The sequence below is a fragment of the Pseudophryne corroboree genome, chromosome 12, assembly GCF_028390025.1.
Source record: "Pseudophryne corroboree isolate aPseCor3 chromosome 12, aPseCor3.hap2, whole genome shotgun sequence".
Classification (NCBI taxonomy): Eukaryota; Metazoa; Chordata; class Amphibia; order Anura; family Myobatrachidae; genus Pseudophryne; species Pseudophryne corroboree.
This window is the reverse complement of record NC_086455.1, coordinates 23340579-23364452: the sequence shown is the minus strand read 5'-3', so window position 1 is coordinate 23364452 and position 23874 is coordinate 23340579. Positions and strand designations below refer to the sequence as shown.

Sequence of the window (23874 nt, the reverse complement as noted above, 5' to 3'; positions counted from 1 at the left end):
TTTATTGATTGCATATCTTAAGCTGGGCATACACTATACAATTATCTGGCAGATCATCTGTCAGATCTGGCTGGTTGGAATTAAAATCTGGTAATGGATGAGAGCAAATGACAATCGACCATTTGCTCCCAAACACTGGGATGATTCACTGGGGTGATTCGGATCTGATTGCTGGGCTGCTAATTTTGTTGTCCTGCGTTCAGATAGTCGCCGCCTCCAGGGGAAGTGTAAATCCGCCGTGCAAGTGTGCGATCCCATGTGTACGCCGAGCTGCAGTCTCTGCGTAGCCCAGGACTTACTCCTCCAGTGCGATGAGAACAGGCTGATCGGGGCCGGTGCTGACGTCACACACCCTGCCTGAAAACGCTTGGACACGCCTACGTTTTTCCGGCCACACCCAATAAACCCTCAATTACCACCCACAAATGGCCTCTTCCTGCCAATCACCTTGCGAACGTCCGTGCGATCGGATTTTTCGCACCATCCCGTCACTGACCGGCGATGCCCTTTGTTTTTGTCCGACGTGGGTGCGCATTGCGGTGCATACGCATGCGCAGTTAGGAACTGATCGCCCGCTGTGCGAAAACGCACAGCAGTGATGAGATCTGAATCCCCCCCTTAGTTCACACATGCTCACTGCACGGGCTGGAGAAGGTGGAAAGATCCATATATATCATCCTCACATTCTGGATCTCTTTCCAATAGGATGGACTAACACCATCTGAAGATTAATGATATCAAAAGGTCCGTATTAATGATTTGTTAATTGGTGTTTAAAAAATTTTTTTTTTTATGATGGGAAATAATTATTTTCTGGCTATATAAATGCCGCTCACATCATAAAAACATTTTTAAACACCAACTAATAATTAATATTGCCTCTTTAATATAAATAATATTGCTCGCCTAATAAAATAAAAAAATTATATTCCCACTAATTTATTAATAAAATAGTATGTCCCATAAGATAATTATCAGTGTTATCTGCCTGTACATAATGATTGCCCCCATAAGTGTATAGTGACTCCTCTCCTTCTGACTGGCCAGATAGATCATGTGTTGTGGGCAACTTAGTAGATATATGGGGTCATTCTGACCCGTTCACTCACTGCTGTCTATCGCAGCCAAGCGAACGGGTTTCTACTGCGCATGCGTCTGCGCCGCAGTGCGCCGGTGCATGCCACACGGCCGGAGGCCGTGGCAGGGCTGCGATCAGTCGGGCAGAGGCGGTCGCTGGGCGGGAGGGGGTGAAGCGGCGTTTGGCCGCCGTTTCGTAAGCGCGGTCCAGCCAATGCAGGCGTGGCCGGACCGAAAGGGGGGGAGGGCCGCAGTGGCTGCGTGACGTCACACGCAGCCGCTGCGGGCTGGGGAGTGAGGAGCAGCTCCCGGCCAGCACGCTAAAGCTGCGCTGGCCGGGAGCTACTCTTGAAGTGCAAAAGCATCACCGGGGAGGGTTAGGGTTAGGCTGCGCGAGGATGGGGGGGATGGTAGGTTCAGGATTCATCGGGATACCGCGGTTGGTATTCTGACTGCCGGCATCCCGACCGCCGGCATTTCAGCTCCAACCCCTTAATATTTTTGGTATGTTGCGTTCTGCGTTATTGGTCATGCATAAGAAGAAACACGACAAACCGTGTCAAATATTTTTGATGGTAAAATACAATGTACACCTGTTATCAATGAGACATCACTGCAAAATAAACGCAAAGGTCACGGATTAGGAAACTGTTCTCTCCTTGAGCGCAACTGTTGCCACCTTTGTTGGTGTCCTGCCGGGTAGTAACCACACGGTGTTTCTTTCAGTGTTGGAAGTCTGCCAGTTTTCAAGAGATGCCTCCATGGCAGAAGCCTGGTTGATTGCCAAGGAGCCTTATTTGTTAACAAAGCATGTAGGAAATAGTGTAGACGATGTGGAAAAGTTATTAAAGAAGCATGAAGCCTTTGAGAAATCCACCGCAACATGGGAAGAGAGATTTGCAGCACTGGAACGGCTGACCACGGTACGTCTGTCACATGATACCGGGGAACCCAGCACCAGTAGCTGATGGTGCAGCTTTTAGGATCCCTTTAAGTGGGTGAAAGTAGTAACTAAAGGCGGCAGATCAGAGCATCGCAGATGGGTCATAAGTTGAGTCTCCAGCTGTTCAACTTTAAGCAAAGCACTAGAATATAGAGATACATAAATGTATATATAGATGTGTATTCTGAGTAATGGTTACTCTACAGTATTATTCATGCAGGGTTACAGTTGCTATGTGGGGATTCTGCAACGTTTAACTTATAACCCGTCCCTCATTGAAGGTAGATTGTGGGTACAAACAAGTGGGATATTACAGCAATAGAACCTTAAATAAATAAATAGAAATTGTAATGACTAGGGATAGCTGTTCCCATACCTAATAATACAGTCTCTGGCAAAGTTCCATGGGATCAAATAAACTAGGCCTGGTCAACCTGTGGCTCGCCAGCTGTTGTGAAACTACAAGCCCCAGCATGCCCTGCTACACTTTTGCAGGTTAAGAAATGCAAAAACTATGGCAGAGCATGCTGGGAGGTGTAGTTTCACAACAGCTGGAGAGCCACAGGTATGCCAGGCCTGAAATAAACCATTTAATTTTCTGGGTTCCGGTATGAATGGTCGACAATGTTAAGATTGACAGTCATTAGGTCGACCACTATTGGTCGACATTGACATGGTCGACACATGAAAATGGTCGACACGTGAAACGGTCGACATGGATTTTTGAAATGTTTTTGGTGTCATATTTTCCGTAACATGACCAGGAACCCCAATTAGTGCACCGCGTCCCCTCGCATGGCTTGCTTCGCTCGCCATGCTGCGGGCAAGGTGCCTCGCTCCACTACCGCTGCGCTTGGTACAGGTTACTATTCCCAATCGTAGTCCACGTGGATGGTAAAGTATGAAAAAGTAAAAAAAAAAATCTATTTAAAAAAAAAAAGTTATGTCGACCTATTCATGTGTCGATCTTTCACGTGTCGACCATTTTCATGTGTTGACCATTTACCCATGTCGACCATGTCAGTGTCGACCAATAGCGTTCGACCTAATGAGCGTCAACCTTAACATTGTTGACCATATGAACGGATACCAATTTTCTGATTCTGCCAGTGTTTCCGATGGGTCTAGTGGTCCCACGCTGCACTCTACTCCCCTTAGAACTCAATGTGCATGGAACAAAACTGTTCAGTTGTTTATGATGACCTTTCCCTTTGAACTTTCGATTTACATGAATGAAACATTTTTACATTTTGTTTCAGTCATGTTTAAGAATAATAGTTATAATATATTTATACCAATTTTCTTAGACTCTTAAATGGTTTCCCCACTTTCTTACCTGGTACCTTCTATATTACATAAGAGGGCTCCTTTCCCAGAGCACCACCCTCTTGCCTTTTACCAATACTTAGGGGCCACCAGGTGCAGCATTGCCTGCTATTCAGCTGTATGCAAGAAGACTGTACACTTTTAGTCCCTGCTTGTTGTACATTGCATTGTGATGCAGAGTTTGATGGCTGGTGGCAATTTTAAGGCCCCAGCAACATACCTCTATTAGAATAGGTAACATTTTTACAATTCACACATTATCGTTTGTCCACATCTATGAATAGAAAATGTAAAAAATAAAATGCAACATGTATAACTTTATAGCAGGCATTCCCAACCTCTGTCCTCTAGGCACACTAACTGTACAGGTTTTAGTGCTATCCAGGCTTCAGCACAGGTAATAAAATCAAAATAACTGAAGTACTAATTAAGTCACCTGTGTGCAAGCCTGGATATCACTAAAACCTTCACTGTTAGTGTGCCTTGAGGAGCGAGGTTGGGAATGCCTGCTTTATAAACAGAAGTTATATTTTACTGTTCACCACATCTCACTATCTGAATTAATAGCCAGATTAAGGGGGGAATGCAGGGCATACTGTACCTCGGACCACCCTGTGTCAGGGGGGGCCTCCTGGCCAAAGCACACTGAAATCACTAGCTTTCCCCCTTAATGCGAGAGCCAGAATGCGAGCAGGACAGTATGCAGTGCAGGCAGAGACACAGGACTATCATGTTTCATGAGCTACAGAAGGAGCTTTCTGTCCAGAGTAGAGGTAGGAGGGTGGAGAGAGCTGTAAGTGACACAGGGATCACAGCTTCTCATCCTCCCCACCTGGGTGTCTTGAGTCCTGTGTAAACTTTTATGCAACTAAACCATTTGGGTCTAGAAATAGAGACACACACAGAGAGTCCTCCTGAGTCCTGTCCCAGTATGTAAGTAGTACAGAGGCTGATGCTATTGCTTGCATGTGACATGATAAATTATTTTATTTTTCTATGTGTATTTTAAGGTGGTTTAAGTTGTCTTTGTTCCACTACAAGAAAACTTTATAAAATAGTTGTCTTTAAATTAGGTGGAGCTACTGTATAAACAGTACCCAGGCATTATTAAACGACAGTATTACTTTAAAACTAATATACACCATTGGTTTAAATTTAATATACACAATCTATATCTCCCACCATGACCCATTCCAGGAGGGACAAAATGTTCTCTACCTGGACTTCCTTCTTAATTTAGTGTTGAAATACCTTTCTTATCAATTCAATATTTCAACACAGGTGATGCCAATCATATATTAAGGGGGAAGTCCAGGTAGAGAGCATTTCGTCCCTCCTGAAATGGGACAGAATGCTCTGCTCCTAGACTTTCCTTCTAATATATGATTGCCATCACCTATAGTGAAACCCTTTTCTCATCCATTGACTAGTTAAATACAGGTTACGGCGATCAGAAATTAAGAGGGAATGGCAGGAACAGAGCATTTTGTCCCATCCTGGAATAGGTCATGTTGGGAGGTATGAAAATATGTTATATATAGATAGGCTTATCATACTGTCCCTTTAAAGTGGGACTCATGAATTACACAGGTAACGGTTCTGTGGCTGGCTGGCTTCAAGCCTGCATTTCACCTTGTTTTAAGCAGCCATAGAACCTGCGTAGTTTATGAGTGTCCCAGTTTGAAGGGATAGTACGGTAAGCCTATTTATAGAGTCTCAGTACAAAGCTCACATGGTAATTGGTGGTTGGTGTCAAAGGCTGAATAGCTCTCAGCTAATGGATTTCTGGGACTGGCTAGGATTACTGGGACAATGTTTTCAGAGCTGTTCTCAGTGTTTCTATTGATTACGCTATTTGTCCTTTTTCAGTTGGAATTACTGGAAATCAGGAAATATCAAGAAACCAGAAGTCTACAAATGGCGCTTGCAGCTGATGCTGAAACAAGAGAGGTTCAGGCAGAAATTCAGTAAGACCCACAATGAGCCCCTATGGTAATGAGTAATAAGGCAGCTGGCTTGCTGAGATCAGTGCTCCCAGCTGGATGCGGGGCTTCTTCAGGCTCACAGCACTCTCTCACAATAAACACCCTCTTTTGTCATGAAAAAGTGCAGTCCACAATCTCCCACTATGTGGAACATTGGAGCAAGTGCATGAGTCTGGGGTAGCAGTATAGGAACCTAGTAATGACCCTGGACCTATAACATTGGTCTTTTTATACACTGGGCAATGTATGGAAAACACAGTATTAATATTTAACACGATAGATGGTCTAGGGCATAGATTCTTAAACTCTATAAATATCTACACAAATATAATAGAACCAGTACTACATTTTCTAAACAGACATACTCCCACCACATGGTAAGGCTCCTATCTATTCTTCCTGGTAGCTACTCTCTGGTCCAGTGTACTGCATGAAAACTCAGATCCACACACACAGCAAACTTGGTAGAAGAAGCTGCTACCACTGGGCATGTACAGCAGCTCTGCTAGGTCCCTTAAAGTGCATGATGTGGCGGCCGCTCTAGTAATCGTATTATATACCATTGCTATTGTTGTCATAATTTGAGCCACATTCCAAGAGGAGGGGGGTTTCTGGGCAACCAGAAACCCCCCCTGTGTTAGCCTATGAGTCTCATATTAACAAATGATGGGGTATCTGGGAAGTTATTGCGTGGTTCCTCTTCCCCTGGAAAGTAGCACTGGCACACCTGCAGAAGATAGCAATGGCTCACTGCCTGAGTACGTGCTGTCTTCTACGCAAGCGCCATAATTCCAGCCATCAGAAAAATAGTCGCTGGCCTAAGCCCGATCAGACCTTGTTCTGTGCTGCAGGGTGTGTATCATGGGACCCCTTTGACCCTGGGGTCTGTGTGCATGGCACAAACCTGCAATCATTACAGATATGCCCTTGGGCAGGGGTGTAAACACGGGAGACAATGGAAGGCAGTCACCTCCGGGGGCACACTGACCTTTTTCATTGCTCCAGGTTCTGCTATATGCCTCCGCAGAGCAAGAATAAGCAGGGAGCCCAGAAGGCATGTGCCAAGGTCCTCCTTTCCACTGTCAGGGTGCTGCATGGGGTGGCGGAAGCGAGGGAGGGTGAAAGTGACATACAGTTGGTAGGGCCCCTCCCACAGCAACCGGCACCTATAGGGAGAGACTTCCTTTTCAGTGCACACTGCCCCCACCTAATGTCCCCACCTCTTCACAACTGTACAGGAGGCACAGACAGCCATATTGGTGGACCATGTCCCCCTCAGCAGATGACCCAGGCTGGGCCCCTCTAACAAACCCGGGTTCAGGCAATTAGTAACCCCCCCTCCCCCCCCCCCCCCCCATTTCAGTGCCCCAGGAAAGACTGTGTGTCTGGGGGCTGCTGGGATCGGGTGTCGGTAGTGAATGTGAGTGGATGACAAATTAATGCCCAGATTTATCAAGCCTTGGATAACGTGCCAGCCAATCAGCTCCTAACTGTGTTTTTTCAAACACAGCCTGTAACATGGCAGTTAGGAGCTGATTGGCTGGCACTTTATCACCGTGCTATTTATCACTCTCCAAGGCTTGATAAATGGGCGCCTAAGTTAGCGGTCATTTTTGTTGTATTGTTTGAATAAATGTTGTTACATAGACACAACTGTGAAAGGCAAATAAATATATGTTCACTAGTCACCTGAATATTATTGATGAGTCCGCTATTTACCTGCTGTTCTACCTAGTGTCCGGCCAAAAGAAGAAAGAGAGCTCATACAGCCAGACAGCCAGACATCTGAGGACCCTGCCCAGGTGAGAAGATGAAGCTCACTAGATGAATTCTCCAATGAATATATCACTCTTGCCTTCCTGCAGGTGTTATTGGCTATGGGGGGATTCAGATCTGATCGCTGCTGTGCGTTTTCGCACAGCGGGTGATCAGAAATAGACTGCGCATGCGTATGCACCGCAATGCGCGCGTCGCCAAACAACAACAGTCATCGCCGACCAGCAACAGGCTGGCACGAAAATTCCGATCGCACGGGCGTTCGCAAGCTTATTGTCAGGAAGAGGCCGTTTGTGGGCGGTAACTGCCCGTTTACTGGGAGTGTCCGGAAAATTGCAGGCGTGCCCAAGCGTTTTCAGGGAGGGTGTGTGACGTCAGCTCCGGCCCCGATCAGCCTGTTCTCATCACACTGTAGGAGTAAGTCCTGGGCTGCACAGAGACCTCACACAGTGGATTTTCGCAGCTCGGCGTGCACATCCATTTGCACACTTGCACTGCGAATTTACACTCCCCTTGGGCGGCGACTATCTGAACGCAGGACAGCAAAATTAGCAGCCCAGCGATCAGGTCTGATTTACCCCCTATGTTGCTTTATCTGCAAATTTGTGTTGGATGCAGTCATCCTTGTTTCTTCTTTTACGAAGCACATCCACGTCAGTCACAAGCTACTAGATTTTACAGGACTACATTTCTAGAAAGAATGGTGCCCTCTTCTCCTTGCTGCTTTTGAGAGAAGCAAAAGACAATACATGGCCTTATGAGAATTCTCTATTATTTTACTAACAAGAGAGTGTAGACCCTTTGATATCTTTTAGGTAAATATCTAGTGTCTTTACAATGAGGACCACAGATATTTAGCGACTTTGATCTTCAGATCCCTGGTGACTTTCTAATGCCATCTTCAGATGGCGTTAGTTGCGGGCAGGACTGCCATCATAAACTGTAGGACCCGGGACTGGCATATAGGCAGGGCCCCCCTGCCTCCCCGTCATGATTCCCATGGAGGGGAGGGATGAAGTGAGAGCAAGAGTGAGAGAATAAAGAGAGGGAATAGAGGGACATGGTAGACAGAAACAGAAGGAATAGGTGGGATAGAGAGAGGAATAATAAGGGGAGATTCTATTTCATTCTATTAATTGTAGGAGCCAGACTAGGCCCATTTCTGTCTGGGCCCGGGACTCCAGTACTGTCAGTCCCCCCCTGATGGCAGCCCTGGCTGCGGGGGCCAAGCTCGGGAATGCTTCACATTGTAGAGCTTGGTCAATCTCACAGCATCGCATCCCCATAGAAACCAATGGGGGTTGCTGCTGGTGGGAATGGAGGGATTGCAGCAGGTTTTGCTGGGGTTAGGTGAAAACTGGACCGGACCAGCTACCTTCAGCGACCTTGGCCACTGTGCACATCTTCCTTCACCGTTTGCTGTGTGACAGCTGTCACACAGCGGCAAATGTCACTGCAAGGAGCTGGTCCGGTCTGACGTTTCAGAGTCCGGACCTTTCCGGCTTTCAACCAATCCCGGTATCGGGGATAAGTGCTGCAGTCCTGAAAAAAAGGTAATGCTTCCCTGCGCTGGAAGTGTTACAGCTGCAAATATGTATATGTTCCGGCGTTATCAACCGGAAAACAAACAATACCACAGTGCAAAAATGATATACAAAATGCGCTTAAACACTAGATTCAATGAATATGTAGAGTTTCAAGACCAGTTTGTTTTCAGAAAATCTCAAAGTCTCTCTGACAGATGTCTCGTGGAATTTTCTCCAATCAGATGGTACATAAAGGAAGGAAACAGAAAGAAATTTTCAATGTGTAGTAGTTCTTTAAGCCATAACCGGAGTTATACAACGGGAAGAACATCAATGCTCATTGGACTCCATTACGGCAGTTATAGGGATTAAGAAAATAGAAGGGAATTGGAGAAAAAAAGACACTAATACACTACTAGCAAAAACAGAAATGAAATACTTATATGACATGAAAACACTGTCTCCTTCAGGTCTGAATGTAGAATTTAAATTGAAATGGTTCCTGTGAGTTATTCCTTTCACCTTTCCTTATAATATGAATGGGCTTGTCCCGATATGAAATAATTGTAAACTCCCCGTTCTTTGACATTTTGAAGAAACAACTGTAGATTTATGTAGAAATGACCTATTTCGGTAAAATTAGGAAAATGTGGCCCAGAATCCCATATTTTACAATTGATGCAATGTTCATCTGGCAATCATTTTTATTGTTTATATTGTAATATTAAAGGCAACAGAAGTAAAAGACTTTGAATTGCCCAGCGCAGAGGACATTATTGAAGAAACACAAGACACAGAGCAATGGAAGCGCACGGAAGATGAGCGTGAGGCAGAACACACTGGGCGGACTGAATATAGTCTAATACGACCAACTACGATTTTGACGGAAGAGGTTTCTACTCTCCCAGCAGGAGTAGCTAGTCCCGTTAGTGTCCAGATGGAGGGGTATTTACTAAGAAGACATGACTTAGAAGGATCACCAAAAAAAGCTCAAAACAGGTAGGTGGTTGCTCCAGAATGTAAGATGACAATATCCCCTTGGCTGCAGAGTACTTACCTATTTCCTACTGACTTACTGTATGTTTATGTTCACAGTTGGAAGTTTTTCTAAACGCTTCCTCAATACGGTGGTCAGGGTTCTATTTATCATTATGTGATAATAGAAGAGATTTTCTGTCAGCACTGTTGCAAAAACAATAAAAGTTCAGCAGAGGGCTTCTGCACATGCAAAGTGGAAATGGAAGTCCTTGGTCTTCCAGTTAGAATTTTGTAGAAATTAAACTGATAAATAATTGAATTAATCAGTAGGGGGGATTCTATCTTCCGCTCAGCATGTAGGACCTGGAGCCGTAATTTCTTCTTATTACTCCTTTACTGCACAGATGGTGGGAGATGGGGTGGGAGGGAGAACACTAAACTGTAGAAGGGGGCATTGGGCTGAATGAAGGGGACGAGTGGATAGTGAAGTGGGCTTAATATTCACCACTTGCCGGTGGGAGGGTAGCTTGCTTGACTGCAGATATCTCCAGTTCCTGGAAACAGATTTCTTAGCTTTCATTGGGATAAAAACCTAGAGAGTCCCACCTTTCAGGAGATACTGGGGACTTGGGGATCAGAGTTCAGGAGACAGAGCAATCCACCAACGAAAATATAAAACTGCATACCAGGCGTGTGGAGCTGGAGCAGGGACCGGCTGCTGGAAGGCTGATAACTCTGGTTCTTGGCATAGTAGAGACACTGAAAGGGGAGAGTCCCAGTTTTTGGATTTTGGAATATACCCTCAAAAAAACTCTTAAGTCAGACAGAACCCAAGATATCTGGCTGGGAAGAGCAATTAACAGGCTTGGATGGGGACCACTGCTTAGAAGTCAGATATCTCCAGTTCCCCTGGACCGATTTTCAAAAATCTGTTACCCCTGGAAAAAGGAGACTCTCAGCTATCAGCCTAGGGCCCTTATACTCCTGGGGCCCTTATGCAACTGCCCAATGAGACCATATGAAAAGACGGCCCTGGTACTATGCATCTCCCTACCACCTTGTCACACACTGCTTTTCCCTGTGGGGCAGAGGAGGGGCAATGTCGGGCTAGGATATGAAGGGCCCACCGGGAAAATGCAGCAGTAGGGGCCCATGGTTAGAGACTTGGCTAACCAGTAGTGCATGTTCTAGGCCCCTTGATAAATATGTATACAGTAGTAAATACTGCTAGTGCATGCATGATAATGTGCCAGATTAATAACAGTAATACACAGTAGAAAGTACAACATAGTCCTGTGCAGTATAATGTAGCATATGCATAATGTGTAAAATATGGGCAAAATCTGACCCCTAGAGGAGGGGGTTACCCCTGTGGGCCAGTACGACCCTGTGACCCTGTGTTTGCACCTGGACCCACCACTCGCAAGTTGCCACTGCACAGATGCTAGCTTTGCATGCCCCCAGCATCTCAATTTGGCTTGCAGGATGCTTGCAGCCAGTGGCGGAACTAGCAAGCGGGGGGCCCAGGTGCGACAAAATGCTTTGCCCCCCCCATCCCATCCAAGTCCACTCCCTCACCCCTGGAGAGGATCTGGTGAGGGGGACCTGCTCAGGGCCAGAGAAATGGATACCTAGCAACAGTGCCGTAACTAGACATTTTAGCACTGTGTGCAAGAAATGGCATCGGAGCCCCGCCCCTGCATGCAAAACAGTGGCAGTGTGCGCCGTAGGCGCGTGCAAAAATACATGGGGGCGTGGCTTCGTGGGGAAGGGGTGTGGCCACAAAATAATACCAATTCATAAAACGGTGCACAGTAGTCTCCATTATTCAAATTTTACACATTACGTCAGGCAGATTCCCCCTTTTTTACACATCACGGCAGACAGTCCCCCTTTTTGCACATGAAGAAAGAAAGAAAGAGAAAGAAAGAATTATACTTACCCTCTCTGCTGGCTCAGGCTCCTCGGTGCAGCTTCTGGCAGAGATCCTGGGCAGGAGAGAAGGAGGAGGAGGGAGGTGGAGGAGGGAGCCGCAGCAGCGCTGTGTTATTGGTGGAGGCGCTGCTGCTGTCCCTCTGCTTCACTATAGGCTGTTCTCCGCCGCTGTGAATGCTGGGATGCGCTTCACAGCGGCGGAAGAAAGCCTATAGTGAAGCAGAGGGACAGCAGCAGCGCCTCAGCCAATGAAACAGCGCTGCTGCAGCTCCCTCCTCCACCTCCCTCCTCCTCCTCCTTCTCCCCCCCCCCCCTCGTGCCGTTGCGCTGTTCTTCTCTGCTGTCCGGGTGGCTGTGTGCTGCGGGCAGCGGTTGCCCGCAGCACACAGCGGCATGTAATGAGTCAGTTTGACTAATTACATGCTTTGGGCCTCTGGACAGTGGCGGGCCCCAGTGCAACGCACTGGTTGCACTGGTGGTAGTTCCGCCTCTGCTTGCAGCGTAGGGTTACCACTTCATCCCTTTAATTCCGGACACATATTAATTACGCAGGTTCTGGGGCTGGCTGACTTCAAGACTCCATTTCACCTGGTTTTAGTCAGCCACAGAACCTGGTCCGGAATTAAATGGATGAGGTGGTAACCCTATTGCAGCGGCATCCTGCAGCCAGTAACCCAGCTGCAGAGCTGACCAGAGTGCCCTTTAGATGCTTCAGGCAGTACTCTACTTTTTGTTCCCGACAGCTCCGGCCAGTTGGCGTGACATCACAACGTTATGTGTTTAGGGGGAGGGGCCAGCACAGGGTGGCATGTTACCCTGCTCTGGCACTGCTGAGAATGGTGTCCTAGGGAACTGTCATACCATTGGCCTATATATTGGGGCACTGTAATTATAAACAAGCATAACTTCTGACCAGCTTAAAACTAGACATTCTGTTCTTTAAAGGATAACTGTGTCTTCCTTCTATGCAGGTCTTGGAACAATGTCTACTGTGTGCTAGCAAACAATGAGTTATATTTCTACGAAAATACCAAAGCCTTTGCTCTACAAGAGACTTTCCATGGTGCAGATGCGCTTTTCTTAGGCAATGTGGCTTGTGAGGCTGTAGCAGATTCTAAGAAGAAGAAGCATGTGTTCAGGCTTAGGTGAGCTGCTGCAATTATTACACACTAGTATATTAAATATTATTATAATACTACTGTGGACAAGACCCTAATCATTAGAACATTTAGAATAGGGACACCCAAAGTCTATTACTCACCCTTCTTTTCACTCTCCGGGCTAAATGTCTGCGAGAAGCCGGAGGGGCGGGACTTGGTGCGAGAATACCCAGAATTTTAAAGTGTCAATCATTTACAGTACAAGGCAAAACCAACCTGGTTTTGTCTTGTAAATGATTGGCGCTTTAAAAATATGGGCATTTTTGCACCAAGTCCCGCCGCTCCGGCTTCTCGCAGACTATTACGTGTAGCCCTCTATATTCTCCATCACAACTGCACTGAAATCCATAGGCTCAACTCATATTTGCATACCTCCCAACTTTCAATGTTTTCAGAAGAGGGACACTTCTGCTCGGCTCGCCATAACCGGCCAAAAAAGGGGTGTGGCTTCGGTAAAAGAGGTGTGGCTTTGTGGCAATGCCGCAAACGCCTGCCACGCCTACTGTTCTCATCACAGTGGGGGTATGTCCAGCGCTCCGTGGCAGGCTTGCTCCCAGTCCCTCTGTCTCCTGTGAATAGATGCTGTGTGCATGCGCACAGTGGGGGTAATTCTGAGTTGATTGCAGCAGCAAGTTTGTTAGCAACTGGGCAAAACCATGTGCACTGCAGGGGAGGCAGATGTAACATTTGCAGAGAGAGTTAGATTTGGGTGGGTTATTTTGTTTCTGTGCAGGGTAAATACTGGCTGCTTTATTTTTACACTGCAACTTAGATTTCAGTTTGAACACACCCCACCCAAATCTAACTCTCTCTGCACATGTTACATCTGCCCCACCTGCACTGCACATGGTTTTGCCCAACTGCTAACAAATTTGCTGCTGCGATCAACTCAGAATTAGGCCCAGTGTCTGTTCACCGCTGCTCTACAGCAGAGCGGTGAATGACAGGAGCCTCCCAACTCCCCCCAAACCCCCCCCCCCCCTCACTTCTACCACCATTACGGGACAATGTGGCCTGCGGGTGGGACAGTCCCAAAAAAGCGGGACTGTCCCGCGAAAATCGGGACAGTTGGGAGGTATTTGTTCACAGTATGTAGAATGCATTTAATTTGTAATATGTTCCTGGGAAGTAACATGGAAAAATATTTTTTTTACTTGTTGCTGTCTGCTGTTCCATCTAAAATATAAATAATAATAATAATAATAATGCTTTGCAATCCGTATATTGGTAAATCTGGCAGCATCGCATCCCCCATAAAAAAAATATGGGGTAGCGGGAACGGAGGGGCCGCAGCAGGTTTTGGAGATAGCCGCTGCTATCCCTCCATCATACATTTTGGTAATACTTAATATTTTTCGCTATGCCTGAAACACCCAATAGCCACAAATATTGGTCGATAAATGGGCCCCTTATTCTTGTTCCACTGCTCTCCATGGTTTATTCAGAACAGAACGATAACTAAAGTACTTTCCTTTCCAGGCTGGGTGACGGCAATGAGTGGCTCTTCCAGGGGAAGGATGAGGTATGTATAAGCTGCAGCAGGGCAAGGCCAAACAGTGTTTTCTCTGTCTAGTTTAGTTGCAATTTTCAAAAATGTATTTAATTGTTACAATTGTTAAAATGAGATCACGAGGTGGGGAGGGTGTATTTACAGAGAGCAGGGGGGGGGGGGCACAACATTTTTAGGTTGGAGGGGCAGGGTATAATGTAATTTTGGCACCCCAAAATTGCTGCATGTCGCCCCCTCAGAGGCAGCTGGACTTACCTACCTGGCAGAGATACAATAGATATCTCTTTTTGGGCAGGATGTACTAAAGCAAAAATGCGGTAAAACGCCCAAAAACGGGGGTTTTACCGCATTTTCATATTTACTAACACCCTACTGCCGCGTTTTTGGCGTCCAGGGTATCGCCATCTCTACCTATAGAAGCCTATGGGCTTCTTTTCGCCGACCGCCGCAACCCGCCGACACCGTCGACACTGCCGCAGACGCCGACCCCCCTCCCCCCCTTCTTACCTTCCTCCAGGCTGCCCTGGACCCGCAAGGTAGTCTCCGCCTCCCCAGGCAACGCAGCTGGACGTCCTTCCGGCTGCAGGGGGAAGGAGGAGGCGCCGGGGGCAGCCTGCTGCTGCTTACCGGCATCTAGCCTGTGTGGGGACCCCTGGGAGGTGACGGAGACCCCCTGCAGACCACCTAACAGGTATCGCGGGGGGGCCTCCGTCACCGCATCGCGATGACGTTAGTACATATGCGATCAACATCGCTGCGGTAACCGGCGAAGGGCGGCGATGTATGTTAATACATTCCGCCCAGAATCTCCTTTCTTTCTTTCTTTCTTTCTTTCTTTCTTTCTTTCTTTCTTTCTTTCTTTCTTTCTTTATCGCTATCTATCTATCTATCTATCTATCTATCTATCTAAGGGGGGGCACAGGGAGGGAGAAGAAAAAGACGAAGGGGTAGCTGATGGGTAAGAGGGGAGGAGCATTTGTAGTGGGAGGTGAGAAGGGCACAGGGCTGATTTCAGAGGAGGGGCCAGCCCACAGTAACTAGTCACACACTGTAAGGGTTGGAGATTGGTGCAGGGGGTGGAAGGGGTGGGGGGGGGGGGAGGGGGGGAGGTCCCTTGAGGCGGGAGAAGAAGGGCTGTGTGGAGGGAGGAAGTTGAGCATCTGGAAAGGGATGGTAAGCCTAGATGACAACTGCACTGTGCCCCATGACTCAGTACATTGACTGGCTCCTCTCAAATATTTAGGGGGGTGCGAGCCACCCCTTGCTTCACCAGTTTCAACACCTGCAGATCAGTGCTTGGATTTGGGCTTGATTCAGCCAGCCTGGAGCAATAATATGCAAATGATAGCGTCAGCCTTCTCCTGGCGTACCAGTGTGCGCCTGTATGTGCAAGGGCTGAGATGCCCGTATTCTGCGCCTCAGCACACAGTAACACCGCTGGTGATTCCTGACATGCCACCCTTTGGCGCATCATAACGTGCACCATGTACACTTGCTCCAAGCCTATGGCAGATGCAGTTTCTCCATCTGAATATAGAAGAACGCAGCTGCTGTCACCAAAGAGTGCAGTGTTCCTTACAAAGTATGGGGAACTGGTTACAACCCCAATTACAAATACAGGGCCTGACCCAGAGATAGACGCAAAGCTGATGTTCCACGTAAACAGAGCGATTACCAGCAGGCTGCGTGTTCGTAATGCACATGCATCAAGGTACCGCTGCGATCCTACTCGTGGTGAGGTTTTCACCGCACAGTGATTAACCGTTTGGGGAGGTAACGGGGAGTGGTTGGAAAAACGCAGGTGTGTCATGGTCATTTTCGGGGCCTGTATCTGCCGTCAGCTGCAAGCTCTTCTGTACAGAAACATGGCGCCTGCGTCGCTACTGCTGATTCCAGTCTGCGTATCCATAGGTCTACACTTATGTTCCTATGTTCCTTGTTCTTGCATATAGCCTATAAGTGTACAAAATTGTGAATGAGTCGCGATAGCTCCGGTGAGTGTCTCTTTTCGTTTCTGGGCGACAACTTCAGTTCCGGATAGCAGTTGCGAAGATAAAAAAAATTGCACTTGCATTAGCGTTGTGAGGAGATAAGGACAGGGGTGCCCTCTTCTGGGGTAGATGGCCACCTCCAAACATACAACAGCCAGGAAACAGCGCACCAGTCCAGGGTTTCATGCAGTCTAGCCATGGCTAGTACAAAAATAAAACATAAAAATAAATCCTAGTTCATCTGGGCACTATCTAAACATATTAGATTCCCTCTCTAGGAGTGGGAGGACCTAATGCCCCTATCACAGACACAGGTATATGCACAGTACTTACAGTCAGTAAATCATAGTTTCCAGGGGCGTATCTAGAGAGGAGGAGACCTGTGTGCAGGCTACGTCTGGGTCCCCTCCTCTCTAGCCGGATGCGCTGTAGCTCTGGGCACTAGGGTCCCTAGGGGACCCTAGCGCTGTCCCAGAGCCTAGAATCCATGCGCAAATCTCCACGAAATTGGCATGGCGGCCATTTTCCCAGTGATTTTCCTACTGCGCATGCGCAAAACACCAGGAAAATGTCGCCGCGCCACTGATTTCTGCAGCGCTGGTGCTGCGCCGCAGGACTCCGGAGGGTAAGTATAAAAGAGAATGGGTGCAGGGTGTGCAGTGTTTAGAAAACCTTTAAATGTTTGCTATTTTTAAAAGCATATCAAGTTTTAAGAGTTTATATCAAATTGTCAATGTCCATTTTTAATTGTTATAATTATTATTATTATTTTCACAGGCTGAACGTCAAGCATGGATTGATCAACTTAGAACATCAATTGCGGAGACATCCAATCAAAAGCCGAAGTCTAAAAGCCTGCCTCCCCCTTCCACGTCTGCCTCAGATGGCAAGCCAGACAAGAAGAAGAAAAGATTCAGCTTCTTCCCTTCAAAAAAATAACATCTACAGAAATCAGATCCATTGAAAAAAGTATGGTCTGATTCTTGACTAAAGCAAAACACCTGATCGCTGCAGTTCCTGGCAGGGGGACCATACACTCTGTTCTAAGCACCTTCAAGCAAACCAAATTGTCAAAAGGAAGCCTGCTAAAGTGTTACAGCGAACCAGTTGCCTAGACACAGCGGAGGCTCCCGTTTTTGTTAGCTGAACCAATATGCGGCCAATCAGTTCACTAGAAACCTCTGATGTCAAAAAGTTAGGCCTCAGTTTCTAGTGAACTGAAAAACTGTGGGGTCTATTTACTAAGCCTTAATGGAGTAAAAAGTGGATGGAGATAAAGTACCAGCCAATCAGCTCCTGTCATTTTTCAAACCCAGGGACAGGTGTATTAACCTGGAGAAGGCATAAGGAAGTGATAAACCAGTGATATGTGCAAGGTAATAAAGGCACCAGCCAATCAGCTCCAATATGTAAATGAACAGTTAGGAGCTGATTGGCTGGTGCCTTTATCACCTTGCACATATCACTGGTTTATCACTTCCTTATGCCTTCTCCAGGTTAATACATCTGCCCCCCAGTCTGTAACATGGTAAATAGGAGCTGATTGGCTGGTCCTTTATCTCTGCACACTTTATCTCCATCCAAGGCTTAGTAAATAGACCCCACAGTATATCATAAGCCTGCTCAAACAATGCCACGCTCAGCTATGAGCAGACTCCAGTTTAAATGGTGCACAACAAATCATGGCGTCACTATAAAAAAAAAAAAAGGAAATGAAATAACTGGTCTACCTGTATTATTATTTTATATATGTATTATTAGCTGTATATAGCTCCTATCTCACCAGCAGTATTACAATAACCGTCCAAGGAAAAGTTGTGTAACGGGCAAGATATTACTAATGTTGAAGATCAGGGATGGTGCGACAACGATGTTGATATTATACTAAAATGTACTTTTTGTAAGTATTTTTTTAATTGAAGAGATGCTTAGTTTAGAAGACATTCTGCTGTGTAAAATTATTTCGTACAATTGGGCCAATAGGTGGAGCTCTTTCATCAGTGATCATGGAGAATACTTCATTGAAAATGACTAGCAAAATGGCTTTGCATACCTTTAATTTTAGTAAGTGCAAATGTACAGTCTGTATGGCACAGTAATATAATATAACCCATTGCAAAAAAAATACAAAATCAGCATTTAGCAGTCAAGTGTGGTTAGAAACTATAGTCAACTATTAGTTGAATTAAAATCCACTTTTCCAAGTCCTGGGTTGTTCTGAGCATGTACTTGGGCGCAAGCCCAGTGAAGCCTACAATGTCCGCACACCTGCCGCAACGGCAGTTCCGCCACTGTTCGAGAGGCTTACTCATTACTGCTATTAGTTGAATTAAAATCACAATACTGCCCAATCACTGCAGATAACTGTAAAGAGCTACACATTGTTTAAAACATGCATCACTATCAGATTGTACGGCTTATCTGACTTTTACATTTGCATCTTGCTCTATATACTTCTATAAGCCACCTAACACCAAGTGATGAGATAATTTATGGCATCATTGTGGCTGGAAATGGTCACCGTCCATCCATATTTACTAACATAGGGCCTAATTCAGACCTGATCGTTCCTCTGCGACTAGATAGCCGCCACCCATAGAGAGTGAAAACCCGCCCCGCGCAAGTGTGCGAATGCAGACAGCGGACATCTCGCAACTCACTCACCATCAAATAATTTTTCAAGTCTGTGCGTAACCCAGGACTTACTCCCTACAGTACGACAGAAACAGGCTGATCGGGGCCGGAGCTGACGTCACGCACCCTCCCTGAAAACGCTTGGGAACGCCTGCGTTTTTCGTGACACTCCCAGAAAATGGCCCGTTACCACCCCTCCAAAGCCCCCACTTCCTGTCAATCACCTTGCGCACGCCTATTGATCAAAATTTGCGCACCATTCTGTCGCTGTTTGGCATCGTGCCTGCGCATTGCGGTGCATATGCATGCGCAGTCGTTCTCTAATTGCCCATTGTGCGGTTTCGCACAATAGCGAACAGGTCTGACTCGGCCCTTAAGTCTTTGTAATACTATTTAGTCTCCAGCAGATTATCCTAAACTCCACCATTACAGTCCAGGTTTTAAGTATATCCATACTTGAGTCCCGAGGGGTCAATCAAATTGTCTGAGGAACTATGTAAGTCACATGTGCTCAACCACGGATATCCTTAAACTCTGACCTGTAACAGTAGAATTTTAGAAAATCTGGTCTAGAGTGATGTCAGAAGTCCTCATACCCTAGGTAACCTGACCTATTGTCATTTGTTTTTTTATTTGTATTAGAAGCATAGGCTTCCCAATGTGTTTAAATGGAGCAAGTGCAAAAAAAGAGGGGGTGTACTCCACCCTTCTGTGACCTCAGCTCTGTATGTTGTGCACTGAGGTCATGTTTCAGGTTTCACTGGGCTTGCTCTGAACTGACAGTGGGTGCAGGCGGTGGTGGGGCAACTCCCTGCAACAGGGGCTGTTCCGCCACTGTCTAGAAACAATGGTTTCTAGTCCCATACCCGTTTACATACATTTTGCAAATTCTATAGTTCATTGTTGCTCAGTCTGTCACTTTTTTGGGATTATTCGTTTTAGTATTATGGGGGCTCATTTATCAACGAGTGATAAAACTCGTTGTGAATGATAAAACTGGTTGTGTATGATAAATGGTGCTCCAGCTAATCAGCTCCCAACTGTCATGTGGTCAGCTCCTAACTGTCATGTGTTTGAAAAAATGACAGTTGGGAGCAGATTGTGAGCTGTTTCATACATATATTTCACTTCATTGTGCTCAGTATGTGCTGGTGGCTGTAGTTATAGTGGTGAGTGGCATAGCTTAGGGATTCCCAACGCTAGTTCTGAAGAACCCCTAACAGATGAAATTATTAGGATTTATCTCTATTCGTATGCCAGTTTATCTAGACAGTTTTCCATATTATGTGACCTATATCCAGCAGGGTAAGGGTTCTTATGATCAGCCAAGATGTCTTCTGGTTACCTGGCATATTTAGCGTCCGTGCTCTGGAGAAGATGAAGAACCTCATGCAGTTTGCTCAGCGGTGCCGGTCCAATCTAGATGTGGTCATTTCAAACCATTATGCTGGATTCCTTTGTCTTTCAGCTCACAAACATTTAGACACAGATACAGATCCCATGCGGCCCTATGTAAGAAACTGCTAAAGACCCCCCCATCTTTCCGAAAAATAAAAGGGTTAGAGTAATACAGGCCATCCAGTGCACACCATGCTCTTAGCAGATGCCTAGGTATACTATGTTCCGACTTTGAAAACCTCATTACCACATATGACCACCGGAGGACAGTGGCAGGTTGGGAGTTTAGCCGGGGCAGTACACCAGTAAAGCCGTAATGCAGTTGCCCTAGGGCGAGCTCAGGGTGAACAGAATACGCCTGTGGAACAGAAGGGCTATGGTATTGGATGGATGTAGCTCTACTAGTATGGAGAAGGTGTGATCTGTTTGACTTTATCTATTAATAACTATCTCTGATCTGCCCCCAGCAGAAAATGTCCTAAAACATGGCCTCTTGAGGGTCTGATTTGTGAAGCCTGGAGTAGTTCACTTATGCATGTTACCACTTAGCACTGTTGTTTGTATCAATGTCGCTGACATTTCTTGAAGGTTCCTTAACAAGAACTGCAGCTTTGAAATTATATTGTAATATTGTTATCTTGTTTCTACAACTGAACTCCAAGTGGTGCTAATCCCCAGTAATGGCTATTACGTTTGAGATGGAAAAAAGGAAATTATTGGTGGTTCCCCATTTTTTTTGTTTACTAAAATTGCAAATCACGAATAAAGTTTTAAAGAACAAATATAACAAATTGTGTTTTATTGTTAAGTTTATATATTATTATTATTATTATTATTAATAACAATTATTATTATAAAACTTTGCTGATGGTAGAAAGTCTCTCAAAACATAACGAACAATCACTTTTCTCATCACATTAAGTCACTGGTTCCTAAACGTGGTCCTCAAGGCACGTCAACAGTCCAGGTTTTAAGGATAGCCATGCTTAGGCACAGGTGACTTAATTAGCACCTCGGTCAGTTTGATTATACTACACAACCAGGGATATCCCTAAAACCTGGACTGTTGGGGTGCCTTGAGGACCGCCTTTGGGAACCACTGCAGTAAGGGGCAGATTCAATTAACCACAGGACTTACCACACGGCTGCAGCTCTGGACAGAGCTGTTTAATTATTGTCCGCTACCCAGTGGGGAATTCCATAGATCCGGGCACTTAACCTGGGAGTTATGAGTTAAATCCCATAATCGGTGGGTTGTGAATTGCCAAATAATTACATAGCTCCTGTCGTTAAACCCAGAAGCTGCAGCTGCGTGGTAAGTCTTGTGGCTAATTGAATGTGCCCCTTACTGTTTTTTTTTAACCATGGAGCTCAGGCTACAGAACGTTATGCTGTTTATCAATGGCCTCCGCCAAGAAAAGCAGAGAAAACAGATTGAAAAGTAAAAGAAAAGGTCAAACTCACCCTCCACCCCACCTGACATAGGGCAACATTTTTTATTCACCGGACCATTTAAAATGAGTGGCAATAATAATCACCATAATTAATAAGGGCAGGGTGTATCAAGTATCACAAATACATTGTTATACATCTCAGGCCTGTTTGCATCCACATTCTCGTTTTTTTAATGCCGGTATGCAGGAATACTTACCCGCCAGTACATCTCATGTTATATAAAGCTGACCCAATGAAGAACTGACTTCTGGGTTATGACTCAGGAGTCCTGATGCACATAGAGGCCATCAGCCTCTCCGATAGCTTCTTGCCCAAAGCAGTCTATAGGCTTCTATAGGCCTATCAGGCAGAAGCTCCAGGAAGCTATGCTTTACAGAGCTTGCTGCATATGGCCACATCGCAGACCCATAGGAAGTGGAAGGGTTCCTACGTGTTCAACTTTGATACATCCTGTCCTAAGATAGGGCCTAATCCAGACCTGATTGCTCCTATGCAAATTTGCAGAGGACTGAAATCGGATAGCTACTGCCCATAGAGAGTGAAAACCCGCCACGTGCAAGTGTGCGAATGCATCTGTACGCCGTGCGAAAACTTCGCCAGGCAGCGGACGTCTGCAAATCCGTTCGCAACTCACTCACCATCAAATGATTTTTTGGCATCGCTCCTGCGCATTGCGGTGCAACAGGTCTGAATTGGGCCCTTAATACATACTGTTGACTAAGTTTTCTAAATCAAATTTGTTAAAAATGCATTGTAAACGTCTATAATAGCATCCCAGGTGGTCAATGTGGGTCTGAAGCCTCTGTACACAGTAGATGCATGCAGAGACAATCTGCACGGTTACTTATAGTCCCAAATGAAATAATCTGCAACTTGCAGGCACCGCCATGATTTGGGAGATTTTGCTGATAGATTTAAAGCTGCCATAAAAGTTTTAAATATAGTGGTTAAGTGGCCGAAATCGCACCGGTGCTGGCAACTCGCAGACTATAGGGCCCATTTATCATTATTCTCATATTCAGTGCGATCTGGGAACGATATTAGCACCCAGGATTGCACTGCAATATGTGTTTCTATCAGCAGGATGGAGCACCTGCAGGGACAGGGATTCTGAAAGGAGCCTGTCCCTGCGATGTGCTCAGTGTGGAGGTGGGGCTACTCTACTGCATTTGTGTGGTCCTACTGACCACACATGCACATTGGCCATTTCTGGAGAGGCCTCTGCCCAGGAGGGTTTGCTGTGTGTAGCCCATAGGCTACAATGGGGTACCACCATCTTCAGCTTCACATTCTGGAAACTGATAAATCTGGCACCATCGCATCCCCCATAGAAACCTGTGAGGGATGCGATGCTGTACCTCAGTGAGGAACAGTGGTGTCCATGTTCTTTAAAGTAGACCAGAACAGGCTGGTCATTCGGTTTCCCCTCTTTTGCAGCTTTAATTGCAGACCGATGTAGCGCCATTCTTTCTTTAAACGTACAGGAAACCACATGGGCAAATTATGATATAAATCACAAATCTGGTGTTACATGACAAGACATGTCGGATTTTTTAATTTCTGCCCGAATGAGGGTGGTGGAATTCTGCATCGGTCAGTAGATAGCTGCATATGGTACACGATGGACATCTATAGCACCATGGTTTCTTTACCGCAACATTGTGTAGCTTGTAATCGGTCACATCAGTATGAACAAGCATATCCTGTATATTGTGTCCTCTACGGTAACATGCCATCGACCTTGAGGCATGTAGGTCCTTGTCACTTGATACGATAGGCCATAGGGCCCTACTAGCCCGCGGGATGACAGAACTGGAGCTGTCAAAAGTTGTAGTCATCGTGAATACGTTATTTGCCTTTTCTGGAGTTCTAGGGTTTAACAGGTCAACTCTATTTAAAGCCAGTACCTTTTGTTTACTGGCCTCCAAATCACTAGACCGGTAACCTCTGCAACAGAATTTATGGATTACTTTATCTAACTCCTGAGGGAGACGAGAAACGTCACTCATGATCCTGGCCACTCTTACCATTTGGAAGAGTGGCAAACCTTGTTTTAATGGTGGAGGATGTTGGCTACTAGCAGAGCAGAGTGTTTCTGTCAGTCTCCTTATAAAATACTCCTGTGCTTCACTTGTCGTCGGTCAATCGGACCGAAACGTCCAGAAAGTCATTGATATAAC

The 23874-nt window shown here is 46.0% G+C and overlaps 1 protein-coding gene across 1 annotated transcript in view; it reads left to right on the top strand.

Moving 5' to 3' along the window:
* The window catches only part of SPTB (spectrin beta, erythrocytic), a 141871-nt gene extending 124369 nt beyond the window's left edge, over window positions 1–17502 (top strand). The window contains exons 30-36 of the mRNA XM_063947201.1: window positions 1804–2000; window positions 5216–5313; window positions 7067–7133; window positions 9364–9632; window positions 12518–12691; window positions 14186–14228; window positions 16985–17502. Of these exons, the coding sequence (XP_063803271.1) occupies window positions 1804–2000; window positions 5216–5313; window positions 7067–7133; window positions 9364–9632; window positions 12518–12691; window positions 14186–14228; window positions 16985–17146 (1010 nt within the window). The 3' untranslated portion in view covers window positions 17147–17502. The remainder of the gene's footprint in view (window positions 1–1803; window positions 2001–5215; window positions 5314–7066; window positions 7134–9363; window positions 9633–12517; window positions 12692–14185; window positions 14229–16984) is intronic.
* The last annotated feature ends 6372 nt before the right edge of the window (window positions 17503–23874 follow it).